Source organism: Dermacentor albipictus, unplaced genomic scaffold, assembly GCF_038994185.2.
Source record: "Dermacentor albipictus isolate Rhodes 1998 colony unplaced genomic scaffold, USDA_Dalb.pri_finalv2 scaffold_11, whole genome shotgun sequence".
Classification (NCBI taxonomy): Eukaryota; Metazoa; Arthropoda; class Arachnida; order Ixodida; family Ixodidae; genus Dermacentor; species Dermacentor albipictus.
The window spans coordinates 11,584,972-11,597,804 of NW_027225565.1; the positions used below are offsets into that span (position 1 = coordinate 11,584,972).

Sequence of the window (12,833 nt, forward strand, 5' to 3'; positions counted from 1 at the left end):
GAGCTTCGCGATAAGCGTGCCAGCGACAAGCACTGCTGCCGAGCTTTGCAGAACGAAAGAGGCGCTTTTTCTTTTTAAGAAGCTTTTTTAGGTTTGTTGTAAACCATGGCGCTCACTGCTTTTTGGATATAACTTGTAGTGGTACGTGGCTGTCGATCAATGAGGCAACTTCGGCTCTAACGAGGTTCTAATTCTGCTCGATTGGCCTGTCATAAAAGCCAGGCATATAACTATCGATGAACTGTTCCAGTTACGTATTTATTGGTGTATAGTCCCCTTTCTTGTAATTTCTTGTTGTCTTGGTAATAGCAGTTCGGGGTGAAATGTCGACGTTTAAGGTAAATTCAAGGCAGCATGCCGCTAAGACCAGGAAAATAAATCAGTGAGTGCACTAAGTTTGGTGTCGTGGTCAGGATCAAATCCAACACGTTAGCAGACGTAAGGCCTACTCTTGTTGATTAAAACTTCTTTCTGGGCGAGTTGGTGCATACTTGACATAAAAACTGTTAAAGCGCAAACACATGCAACCACAAAGTATGAAGGACAGGACACAAGCGCTGACTGTCAAGTAAATTTTATTAACGGAAGACGCATACCTTATATAAGGGGAAAGGCAGAAGTGAAGGTGGGAGTGAGTGATACAATCGGGGAAAATGACAATGCGCATCGATGAACCAACGCGCCAGCAGTCAACGGAATCAGGCGCGAAAAAACAAGAAAACGAAAAAACTAGAAAAACACTAGCAAAAGGCGAGGGATACTAACATAAACGAAATCAGTAAGCAGACGCTTCCAAAAAATGAAGCTCTGCCGCAAAAAGCGATACAGAAGGGGTGCTAACGCACTTGCTGCCATATTTGTGTATGTGGAACGCTTCCAAACTGACGCGTGCCGTCGCGTCGGCACTCTTGCCGAGAATCTTCGTCTCTCCCAAACGAGCCTCGCATCCTGTGCATTCAATTACGTGCGCGACCAAATGTGCGTACTTGTCCTTTAAGTTGGTTAAATTTCGGGCATGTTCCCCCAAGCGTTCATTAATGCAGCGGCCGGTTTGACTTCAAGGGAATGGCGTAGACCACTCCTGTGGAAAACTTGATGAACGGCTTCTCATGTTTTAGCTAGCAACCTCTTTTTTTAGAGTTGCAGATGCGTGGGCATAACTGTGCCAGCTTGTTGGGTGCCGAAAAAACAACGGAAACACCATGCCTGTTGGCTACCTTCTTGAGACTGTGCGAAGTCTTGTGCAGGTACGGCACAACCAAAGGCTTGTCGGTCTTCCGGCGGTCATCTTTTCCTCGTGTTCCCAGTTTTAGATTCTGAAGGAGGGTCTCAGACACCGCAATCAAGACTGAATGGGGGAACCCTGCCGCCACAAGTCGGCTGGCCTGATTCTCAAAACTTTTCTGCATCAGGTGCGGGCACGACTTCTGAAGAGACGATTCCGAAATTTAACCAACTTAAAGGACAAGTACGCACATTTGGTCGCGCACGTAATTGAATGCACAGGATGCGAGGCTCGTTTGGGAGAGACGAAGATTCTCGGCAAGAGTGCCGACGCGACGGCACGCGTCAGTTTGGAAGCGTTCCACATACACAAATATGGCAGCAAGTGCGTTAGCACCCCTTCTGTATCGCTTTTTGCGGCAGAGCTTCATTTTTTGGAAGCGACTGCTTACTGATTTCGTTTATGTTAGTATCCCTCGCCTTTTGCTAGTGTTTTTCTAGTTTTTTCGTTTTCTTGTTTTTTCGCGCCTGATTCCGTTGACTGCTGGCGCGTTCGTTCATCGATGCGCATTGTCATTTTCCCCGATTGTATCACTCACTCCCACCTTCACTTCTGCCTTTCCCCTTATATAAGGTATGCGTCTTCCGTTAATAAAATTTACTTGACAGTCAGCGCTTGTGTCCTGTCCTTCATACTTTGTGGTTGCATGTGTTTGCGCTGTAACAGTTTTTATGTCAAGTCTACTCTTGTTGGTTTGGTGACTAGTATGAAATTGAAATCTGAACATAAATGAACAAATACTTTAATCTCGACGGTCCTCTCAGTGTTCGTAGGCTCGGTACGTACCTGACCAATCAATCTTAGGAAAGTTAGTCTCCTAACACAAACAAAGGAACAGGCTGGAATTGTAGAACTAATGAGTTCAACACGTCATGCAATAATTCCCAAAAATCAGGTGTCGCGTTGGGCGGCCTGTAACACAGAAAAAAGAGCGCTTTGATGACCCATCGGGGACGTTCGCACAAACAAGCTCTAAGGAAGAATCAGTGGTATCATATGTGACGCTAGGTTATTGGCTACTGCTATAAGTACACCTCCCCCTTTTCCTATGTGACGGTTACATCGATAGATGGTGCATTTTTTATCGCAGTCAAATAGTTCACTACTTGCTACTTCGGGAGAAAGCCACATATCTGTAAGCGCCACAACGTCAGCAGAGCATGAGTCAATGATAGCCGAAAAAGTGTCTCTCTTATTTGTTATGCTTCGCACATTTGAAAGCAGTAAGGATATGTTTCGTGGAACTGGTGGCGTATCGTTTGTTGTGCTAGGACAAGGAAGTGGCGCGACCTGCAGACGTAGAAGCGGACGACAACTCGTTTGAAATTGCGGCATTGCCAGATTCTAGTTCACAAAAACTATCGGTTGCTCGCGAGTAGACAAAGCACTTTTTGTGTATATGTAATTTGTTGTAACGTACCGTAAACTGCTCCTTACTAGCTTTTCCGTATTCAAAAAGCTTTTTGCGCACGCTTCTTGTGGCCTTGCTGAAGTCTTCATTAACCGACACGTCACAAGCCCTCAGTTGGGCTCTTCCAGCCAGCATGCCCTCGCGTAACTTGGAAGACGCAAGTTTGATTATGAAAGGCCGGCACTTTCCCGGTGTGAATTTCCCCAGCCTGTGCGCCCTAGATATGCGTTCGTCATCGGTACCCAGGTTAAGCTTTAACGCTGTATTAAGGATTTTACAAACCTTTTGTTCACACTGGGCCCATGTTTCGCTAACACTGTCTTCAATGCCATGTAATATAAGCTATCTCGGCGGGAACGATCTTCAAGCTCGTTAAGACGTTCGGTTAAAGTTGCCAGTTGCGGTGCCACGCCCAAGCTCACGTTTTCTCCAGTCAAGCGCATAGTGTCTTCTACCAGAGAAAGCCTGTTGTGAATGTCGCAAATTTTTTCCTCAAGTGAATTCTGCGCTTCTTTGACAGCCTTTAGAGATACCATAACTTCATTGTGCTATGCATCAACGTTCTTGTGAAGGGATTTTATCAAAGAAAGAAGTTCTGTGCTCTTTGCTTGGCTCCTCCTTCGGCGGCCCAGGGTTCCACTCGACATCACCTGCAAGAAACAATAACCTTGTTACATATACACACTCGTAACCAAGAGAGAATAACACTTGTGGGCATGGAAGAACTAGCAAACAACGATTGCTAGACCTTTTCCAGTCCAGCGAAGACGAAGAACCCACCTGCAAGATAAAGCAGAATGGCGATTGAGGCGGCTGCATCATTGCAGTACTTCCATGCCCAGTGAGCGGGGGCGGAGGAGGCCAGCTGCTTGAGAAGCCCTCTGGCCCTCTTGCGATGCGTACGGCGATGTGGAAGACCAGGTTAAGGTGAGTACAGGCTGGTACTGGCGAAGAAGTGAAGCGGGCCCATCCCAACAGGCAAAAGTTGCTGATGGCAGTCCAAGGGCGAACACCGTGTCACACCGGGGAGACGGTAGCTTTTGCTGGATCCACGTGGCGACAGTTATCAAAGCCTGCACGATAAAGTAGAATGGCGATTGAGGCGGCTGCGTCACTGCAGTACAGGGGCGTAGCCAGGGGGGGGGGCTTATGGGGCTTCAGCCCCCCCCGAAATTTTTTCGTGTTGTCCATGCACCGCCGACCAAAGCGACCCCCGGCGCCGGAAATCACTCTGGATTTTGTCTAGAATGTCTTTTTGACGCTCGAAAAGACATTTAACCGCGAAGATTGCAAACTCGGGCTGGATTTCGTGGCAACGCCCATAGTCGGGAGTCACATAACGCCAAGCAGTCCCATCCGAGCACAAAGTTTCAAGGGCGCTTTGATGGTGAGCGGGCTCGCCGCGGCATCTCACTGAGGCCACGGAATCTATGGAGCGCATGGATATCTATTGCGAAACTTTATAGGTATAAATCTCATAAGCTCTTGATGTGAAAGGTGCATTGACATTTCCAAAGTTGTGCTTTAGATTTTCAGTTGCGGAACTTTGTGGGTTTAATGCTGTTATAAATATTTGATGCCAAAGGTCCGTTGACTTTTCTAAAGACTTACATCGGAACATACAATGAGACAAGCCAAATCAACACACCAGCAGACGAGTTGACAAAGCAGGCAGCGAGGTCCTATGAGACGAAACGTTGGGGTGGTTCATTTGTGCCGTCATGTCACATAAAAAAATATCAACATTTTTTTTTAACCTACGCCAGAACATCCATGTCAAGACACTAAAGCCAGCCAAAGTAACTACCTTCTTATTTATTTTTTCTACTTTGACTTTTATTCGCGAGGACACATTGAGCCTCTTCAATTTTTTTTTTTTTGTTCTCGCTACCCTACCCGCGGGCTGCCAGAGCCAGCCAGAGCGCATACGTTTTTCTCGTATGGCCCCGACCATGCACCGTGCGGTGCACTTCGGTGCGTGTTCGGTTTGCTCTGGCCGAGTGCATTTTCACCTGACATAGTTTTGGACACTTTCTGGCTAGTAGATGAGAAAAAAAAAACAATGGTCGCTCGCCGCCATCAGTGTGGGGACTCGAAGGATTGCACCGCATTCCTTGAGCGGAACCTTTCCGGAAAGTCTTGTTTCGCCGCTGTAGGATACTGAGCGTTATGCGTATGGTTCTCAGTGGACCAAGCGTCTCATGTTTTCTTCGGTATTCCTTCCGTAGCCCCATTAGGTGCCCGAAGTAGGCATTCGATTCTGGCCAACATACTTTCCTATGCGTTTTTTTTTTCATTTCGGTGCCTCCGCCTCACACAAAAAAATACATTGTTGCGGCGCAGCGAATTATCGCATGGTGAAAGTTCGATTTTGATACTTCTTTTGCGGAAAGTAATGGGCGACGGGACGCTTCAGTTGACGGATACGTTTATTATATTATTGCGAAAGCAATTATATGGACACTCCAGGCGCATTCCTGCCATCGCCCTCATGTTTCGTATAAAGTCCAAGGGTGATAACATCGTGACCACGCGCTGCATGCTGTATGTGCGAGTGAAAGCGTAGGAGGGGAGGTGGAATGGGTGAGCCGACGATGGTGGCTCAGTCTTGTGTGCGCAAAGGAGAAAAGCGTGGAGCAAGCGCGTCGCTTTCCGTCGCGCGCAATGCATCGGGGGGAGTGGATGGAATGGGGGCGGAATCTAGGATTCTGTGAATCTATGATTGTGCAACAGGTTTATTTGCCTTGTTTGACGCATCATATACAGTTACTTCTTCTTACATACATAGACTCATTGGAGACTTAAATGTATACTTAAATATCTTGTTGCGAGGTTTCGTGTATACATGCAGTGAACTTTGTTTCCAGTGACACTTTTTTGTCCTTTATCAAGCCGTGTTTTCGCATTTGCAAATCCCATTGTATCTTTGCATTTCTAATGTACGAGGGCGAGTCAAATGAAAGTGAGCCTACCCTAACCGTGCAATAATGGTTCGGTTCATTATCTGCGAGGCATGCGCGCAGGAGAACGGCATGTCTCATTTACAAAAGTGACACGCAGGTGTGAAGATAAATGTTCTTTAATGCTCTCATACGCTGGGTTGCATATGGTTGCGTCACATAATGGACACATCGAAAGTTGAACAGCTTGGTGTCGCGAAGTTTTTGACAGCTGAAGGTGTTTCCAAAAGAGAAATTAATCACCATATGACTGCCGTGTACGTTGAACACTGCATTTCATTGACCACTGTGAAGCGTTGGAGCAAACGGTTCAAAGGACGTTGCAAAGACATTCCAAGACCGGGCCAAAACCATCGTGCAATCACCCCCCACACAATTTCAAAGGTTCGAGCTGCTGAAACAAGAACGGAGGATAAGCATCGATGAACTGGCAGACCGTCTGAACATCAGTCGCGGTTCGGTTCACGCCATAATTCATGAGCTTCTCGGTTATCGGCTCTTTCGTGCGCAATGGATTCCCAAGATTTTTATCCATCGCGAGAAGACGGAGAAGTTTCGCGCTGCCTTGACTCATCTGATCGGGTATCACAATGAGCATGACGACGTCTTGTTTGCAACTGTGATCGGGGACGAACCTTGGTGCCACTACTACGAGCCTGAAACACGACGGCAAAGCTTACAGAGGAAACATTCGAATTTACCACGCCCAAAGAACGTAAAGGCCATCATTTCCGCTGCAAAAGTGTTGTCGACTTTTTTTTCGATCGACAGGGTCCATTACTGATAGAATTTGCTAAATCTTGAGAGGCTATCAATTGCTTCCGATATTGTGAAACGCCAGAACGGCAGCGTGTCGCGATTAAGAACGAACAACGTGGAAAATTGACGAATGGGGTCATCTTGTTCCACGACAATGCCTGTCCCCGTGCACGTCGCTTACGTGGTTAATGCAAAACTGGCAAAGTTCAAGTGGGAAACTGCAACATCCGCCATACAGCTCAGACCTGTCACCTTGCGACTTCTACATTTTGGGGCAAACGAAAAAACAGCTCAAGGGAACCAGATACAGACTTTTTGAAGCAGCAACCCAAGGAGTTTTATAAGACGGGAATCGCGCAACTCGTTAGTAAATAGGACAAATGTCTAAATTCTCATGAAGACTACTTTTAAATAAAGTACCCCGTTGTTGGCTCATTCATTTGACTTGCCCTCATATATCTTGCAGAACTCCTGCTTTTTATACGTGCTCTCTGTGGCGACTATAACTTCGGTGCAATTACTCACGATACACGACAAGGGACAGCTACTCCTGCGTAATACATTGGAACAAACGACAGCGTCATTGAGATTTTTCACTGGCCCTTGCATATATACAAAAATATAAGCACGGTTCTTGAATGACAAAGTTTCATTAACATATTTGTCCTCAACTTGTTCAGTTCATTGCCTTTTAATTTTTCATATCAGCGGCATGCACTGCTTTCCTGGTTTCGAACTGATATAGTTGTAAAGTTCGTGTGATATTTTATTTACTTAATAAATAGACAAAAAACATGGAAGCATTGTCGTCAGTTATGTTGGGCACAATTTTTGGCACATACGAGCATAATATTTTATGAAAAAATACATATTTTACTTGTATTTACAGTGCGTAGCTTTCAAGAATTCGTTTGCAGCATCTTTGGCAATGACAATGCAGTTATTATTCATGTATTTGATCCCTCGATAAATTGTTTAAGAGGAAGCTTTAGCTCGGGCCCAATCCGACGCGGCCTATTCAAATACTTGTAAAACGCAGAAACGCTTTTCTGAGATAATCCTGCTTATCGCTTTTTTTTGAAATTGGTTGCATTTGAGAGCAAGCTATATCCTAGTGTCTGTTGGAAACAGAACTTCGATTTAGGGCCTGAATTTTGTTTAAAACATTTTGAAAAATTCGAAAGCTTGAAAAAATAGAAGCACGACGTTTACAAATTATTAGCTATACGTGAAGAACAGATATTTTCGTTCTGTAAACGGCATTTATTATAACAGTCAAGGCGGACAAGTTTGCTGCGTCAATTTGTATCTTACGTGAATTGGTTACATTGTGTACAAGGGTTCTGCAAAAGACGTATTTCCACAATACTAATTTTTTTTGAGATTCATGTGTAACATATCTATTTTGTCCACTGTAGATGTACTATTAGATGCAATTCACAGAATCGTGATATAATTTTGCATTGTTGAGTCACTGAGTTTTAAACTTGATAGTTCCGTTTTCTGAAAATTTTCAATTTTGGCCAATATTTAATAAATAATTTACAACCTAAATGAAAAATTCGAAACCAGCAGTCACTACATTTTAAGTTTTTCTCTCAAATGCAACAAACCTCATCAAATTTGGTGCAGTGGTTGCCGAGAAAAACGAATTCTTCTTTTGTATGTGTTTAGATAGGAGCGCCCAAGCTAAAGCCTCCTCTTAAGGAGGAGGCGGAGCTGCAACGTGCAGCTATATATATATATATATATATATATATATATATATATATATATATATATATATATATATATATATATATATATATATATATATGTTGGGCCAGTGGCGCAGCCCCCCCCGAACAAAATTTCTGGCTACGCCACTGGCCGCTAGGTCTGTAATGGTCCTAATGGCGTCGTGGTAGTAGCATTATCTTCACACCATCGTCATCATACAGTCGTCATGTATTCATCGTTGTACCGTAATCGCGATGCCGTCGTGGTAGTTCTGTTGTCGTCTCTCCTGATTCGTCATCAGTGATTCTCATCATGCCATCGTCGTCACACCATACTCCATATACAATCCTTGTCATGCATCGTCGTCACGCAATCGTCGTCATACTTTCGTAGGCATCTCATTGTCCTCATACCGTTATCATGCCATTGTCGTCATGCATTTTTGCCATGCGTCGTTGTGATGACGTCATGGTCGTTCTGCCATCGTCCTTCTAACTTCGTCATCCGAATCTAACCATGTCGTCGCCACCACGTCAACGTCATCATCCATCCGTCCATATACCGTGTTCGTTATGCCACCATCGTCACGCTGTCGTCTCAATATCACCATCATTTCAGACACGTCATCTCATTGAGGTTATGCCATTGTCATCTATACGCCATCATCGTTCAATCGGCGTCATTTGTAATTCACTATTCTACCATAATAAACCTGTCGTCCTTCATTCGAGATTATGCCGCCATTGTTATGCCTTCATCATCATTGCGTCGTCGTCAGACAGTTGTCATGCAACATTTGCTGTCGTACAGTCATGGCTATGCGGTCGTGGTCGTTCCATAGTCGTCTTTTCAACTTCTTCATCTAGTTATTGTTAGCCGTCGTCGTCATGCCATCATTCATCATAGTTTTCGTGATACAGCCATCGTCATGCCATTTTCGCCATACAAATTTCGTTGGCTCATTGTCATCATCGCGTCGTCGTCAAGCTGTCGTCGTTATACCGTTGTCAGCATTTTGAGATCGTCATACCATTGTCATCATGCCGCCGTGGTGATATCATCTCCGTCATTCCATCTACGTGATTCCTTTGTCATTCCATCGTCATCACTGTGTCCTCGTCAAATATTCATCGTCATGCCGTCATGCTTATGTCAAACATTCGTGTTTGTCGAACATTCGTTTCCAAACATTCGTCGTCATTGTGCCGTTGCGGTCACTCTATTTCTTCATTTACCCGCCGTGGTTGCTCTGAGGCTATGGTGTTGGGATGTTGAGCACGAGGTCGCCGGATCAAATCCCGGCCGTGGCAGCCGCATTTCGATGGGGGCGAAAACACCCGTGTACTCAGATTTAGATGCACGTTAAAGAACCCCAGGTGGTCGAAATTTCCGGAGTCCTCCACTACGGCGTGCCTCATAATCAGAAAGTGGTTTTGGCACGTAAATTGTTCTATAATTAATTATTATTTCTTCATTCCAACTTCGTCATCTCACTCTCGTCGCTTTTGAGGCCACGCCATCATCGCCTTCCTATTGTCCTTACATCGATGACGTGACTCTGCCGTCATTTTATAATGGCCAATATTTTAAAATCATCATCAGGATGTTATCATGCCATCGTCGTTATACTGCCGCCTTCGTTCCATCCATGTATATAGTTCTGCTGGTCATTCGCCTTCACACAGTGGGATGGCTCTGAATTTTTGTCAATATTGTGTGTTGCTACATTGCTTGAATGCTAATCGAATTACCTTTGAGAGTCATTGTGAGATAGGTGTTCCAGGAATTTTTCAGATTATCTGGCACTGAAACACGCGAATAGCCGCTACTGCTCGAGAGTAGAGGGTGGCGAAGAAACGGAAAAGAAGAGGCGCGTGTCCTGCACTGTGTACCAGGCGCGTGTGGTGCGCTTCGAACAGCCGTTGACGCTCGCACCTGGAAGCTCAGGTACATCGCTATGTGTCCCCCGATGCAGCGCTGACTCGAGCACTTTGGAGCCGGCCTATCTAGAGACGCTGGGAGCCTGGTTCCTGGGTGGTACCAAGCACTGCTTGCGAGAAGAGCGCCGGAGGCGAGCGACCGACTGACGGAAACAACGGGGCGAAATCTTAGCGCTCAAATCTGCCTCTTATTTCGAGAGTGCCAACATGGCGGGCATCTGCTTCGCTTGCGATCCACCGGAGGGAGAGAATGAAGCTGGACCAGCGGACATCGGCGACCCTGGCACATCCGGGCTCGTCGGAAATGAAGCTTCAGCTCGGAACAAGGTTCGGAAAAATCTACGCAATACCGACGAGTCGTCAAGCGTCGCGTCGACGATAGCCGCTAGCAGCGACAAACGCGTAGGAAAGAAGGACCACCAAGGAAAAGGAAACTTGTTACCGAGCAGAGCTGGAGGGAGCAAGCCTACTGCCAAGAAGGCTCGCAGCTCAAGGAAAGACTCGCATTATGTCAACCCAAGAGGGACAAATCGCATGGCCGAAAAGGGGTATGCATCAGAGGAAAGACCTGCGACCAGCACTGGTTACAGAAGCACAACTAGGTCATCGAGCAGCGGCAGAGAAGAGAAGCGCGGGACTCAGACGGCCCACAAATGGAGCAAAGCTAGTGGACAGAGCGGCACTGCTAACGCTCGGCGACCAAGGAGCTCGTCGTCTAGCGGCGTCAGTCGGCGTAAGCGCAGAACGAGTAGTCGAATCTCTGCAACAAGCTGGTCTTCGAGCAGCAGCAGCAGCACTATTAAGCGCGGCGTTAAGAGGGACCCGTGGTCGCGGAGCTCAAGCACAGTGAGTGGGCACAAAGGAAAAATCAAGAAGGCGCGCCGCTCGGGAACTACATCGATGGTAAGCACTGGCGAGAGCGCAGTTGATGCTAAACAACAGCGTCGATTGCGAAGCATGTCAAGGCACAGTGGAGGCAGTAAGCACAGGGCTAAAGGTCGATCTGTGTCGGAGAGCAGCTCGCTTAGCAGCTTGAGCGATAGTCGCAAAACCAAGAAGAATTGCCGTGCTGGACGCTGCTCTTCGAGCACTCGCAGCCACCACGAGAGCCGACGCCCAACAGACGCCCCGTCAAGTAGCCATTCATCATCCACTGTATCGACGCGCAAGAGCCGCAAGGCCAAGGCAGCGGCGACTCGAAAGAACACTCGGGGTGCTGTTGAAAAGGCTACGGTGACAGCAAAAGCTCCGAGAACGCCAAAGAGTAAACAAGCATCCGCGGAAAAGAAATCGAGCTGTCCAGCGGTTTCCACAGTGAAGAGACCGACGCGCAAACTCAAAACCAAGACGTCGGAAGACGAGGCACGCAGCCAAGAGACCGTTGCGCCGAATCCGGGTATGAATGCTGAGTCAACACCAGGAACAACGCGAAAACGCAGAGCCACTACATCCAAAGGTGCAGTCGGTGCTCAGAAATCTGACACTTTGCCAGGAACTGCAACGACCTACATACGCAAAGCTAGGACATCCGTGGAGGCTCACAGCACTGAGAAAGCCAAACCGACGCCAGGACCTGCAACGACGCGTACACGCAAAGCTAGGACGTCAGAGGCTGCCGGCAGTGCTGGGAAGATTCAGCCGACGCCAGGACCTACAACAACACGGTCACGCAAAGCCAATACATCTGAAGACGTTGGTGGAGCTCAGAAGGGCGAGAAAGCAGCAGGAACATCGCGAAAGCGCACAGCAACACCATCGAAAGATGCAGGAGTCAATGTAGAGAGTGAGACAAGAGTAGGCGCTACCACAACAAAACGCAAAGCAAAGACGGCTGAGTCCGGAGAGAGTAGTCAGAAGATTGATTCGACGGGTAAAACAGGCATGACGAGAGAGCGCAAAGCCACAATGCCGCAAGACACAAAAAGCCCTAAAAAGACCGATATCCCTGCCACGGCGAGAAAGCACGGTACAAAGTCAACGACACTGACCAAGACACCCAAGAGCAAACCTAGCACATCTAAAGACACGAACACCAGCAAAAAGACGCATGGCAACACACCAGCCACTATACGGCGAAGGAGCGCACTGCGGAAACAACTGACGACTCGAGATGTGAAGGAAGTGTCAAGTAAACGGCAGGAACCAGGTATGCTACAGAACGCAACTAAGCAACTAGCGGGAGTGGACTGAAGACTGACAAGCTGTTCATCAACCATCAGGGCAGTTGCTGGCGGAAACTGTTCCAATCCGCCGCAAAATATTGGCAGTTTTTATTCCTAAATTGCGATCAGAAATCCAAGGACCAAACAGCAGCCCGGGCAGCGGCTGTACGCGCACAGCATAAAGTCCAAATCATCGGCTTGCAGGATTGGTCGTTATATGCTTAGATTTGCAGACTGGTCGTGAACATCGCATAGTAAAGCATTTCAGCTATCTGGTGCGTTTTCTTTCAATATTTTACAGTTATGGGGTCATTGCAGCAGCCGTTTTGGTTGGCGTTGTTGTACGCCGCCGCCGCCTCCTGTGTCCGTCGCAGTTTTCGCCAGGAATGGAAGAAAAAATGGCTCAGTTCCCGCCGCGATTGAACGAGGGGCTCCAGTGATAAACACCTGGGCCGCATGTTGCAGGTTTGCTGCTTAACCTTCTGTACGGAGCGCTTGGGAAGTAGTTTTACAAGGGCTATTTTTTATGTTGTATGTTTTATGTCCCATGAAGTGTAGAGTACCATTAGCGGCGATGGTAAGGCACTTCGGGGTCGG

General features: G+C 47.0%; 1 protein-coding gene across 1 annotated transcript; it reads left to right on the top strand.

Moving 5' to 3' along the window:
- Positions 1–10,281: 10,281 nt before the first annotated feature.
- On the top strand, positions 10,282–12,264 carry LOC135914944 (micronuclear linker histone polyprotein-like). The gene has a single exon (XM_065447878.2). The coding sequence runs from the start codon at positions 10,282–10,284 to the stop codon at positions 12,262–12,264; it is 1,983 nt and encodes a 660-aa protein (XP_065303950.2).
- Positions 12,265–12,833: the final 569 nt, after the last annotated feature.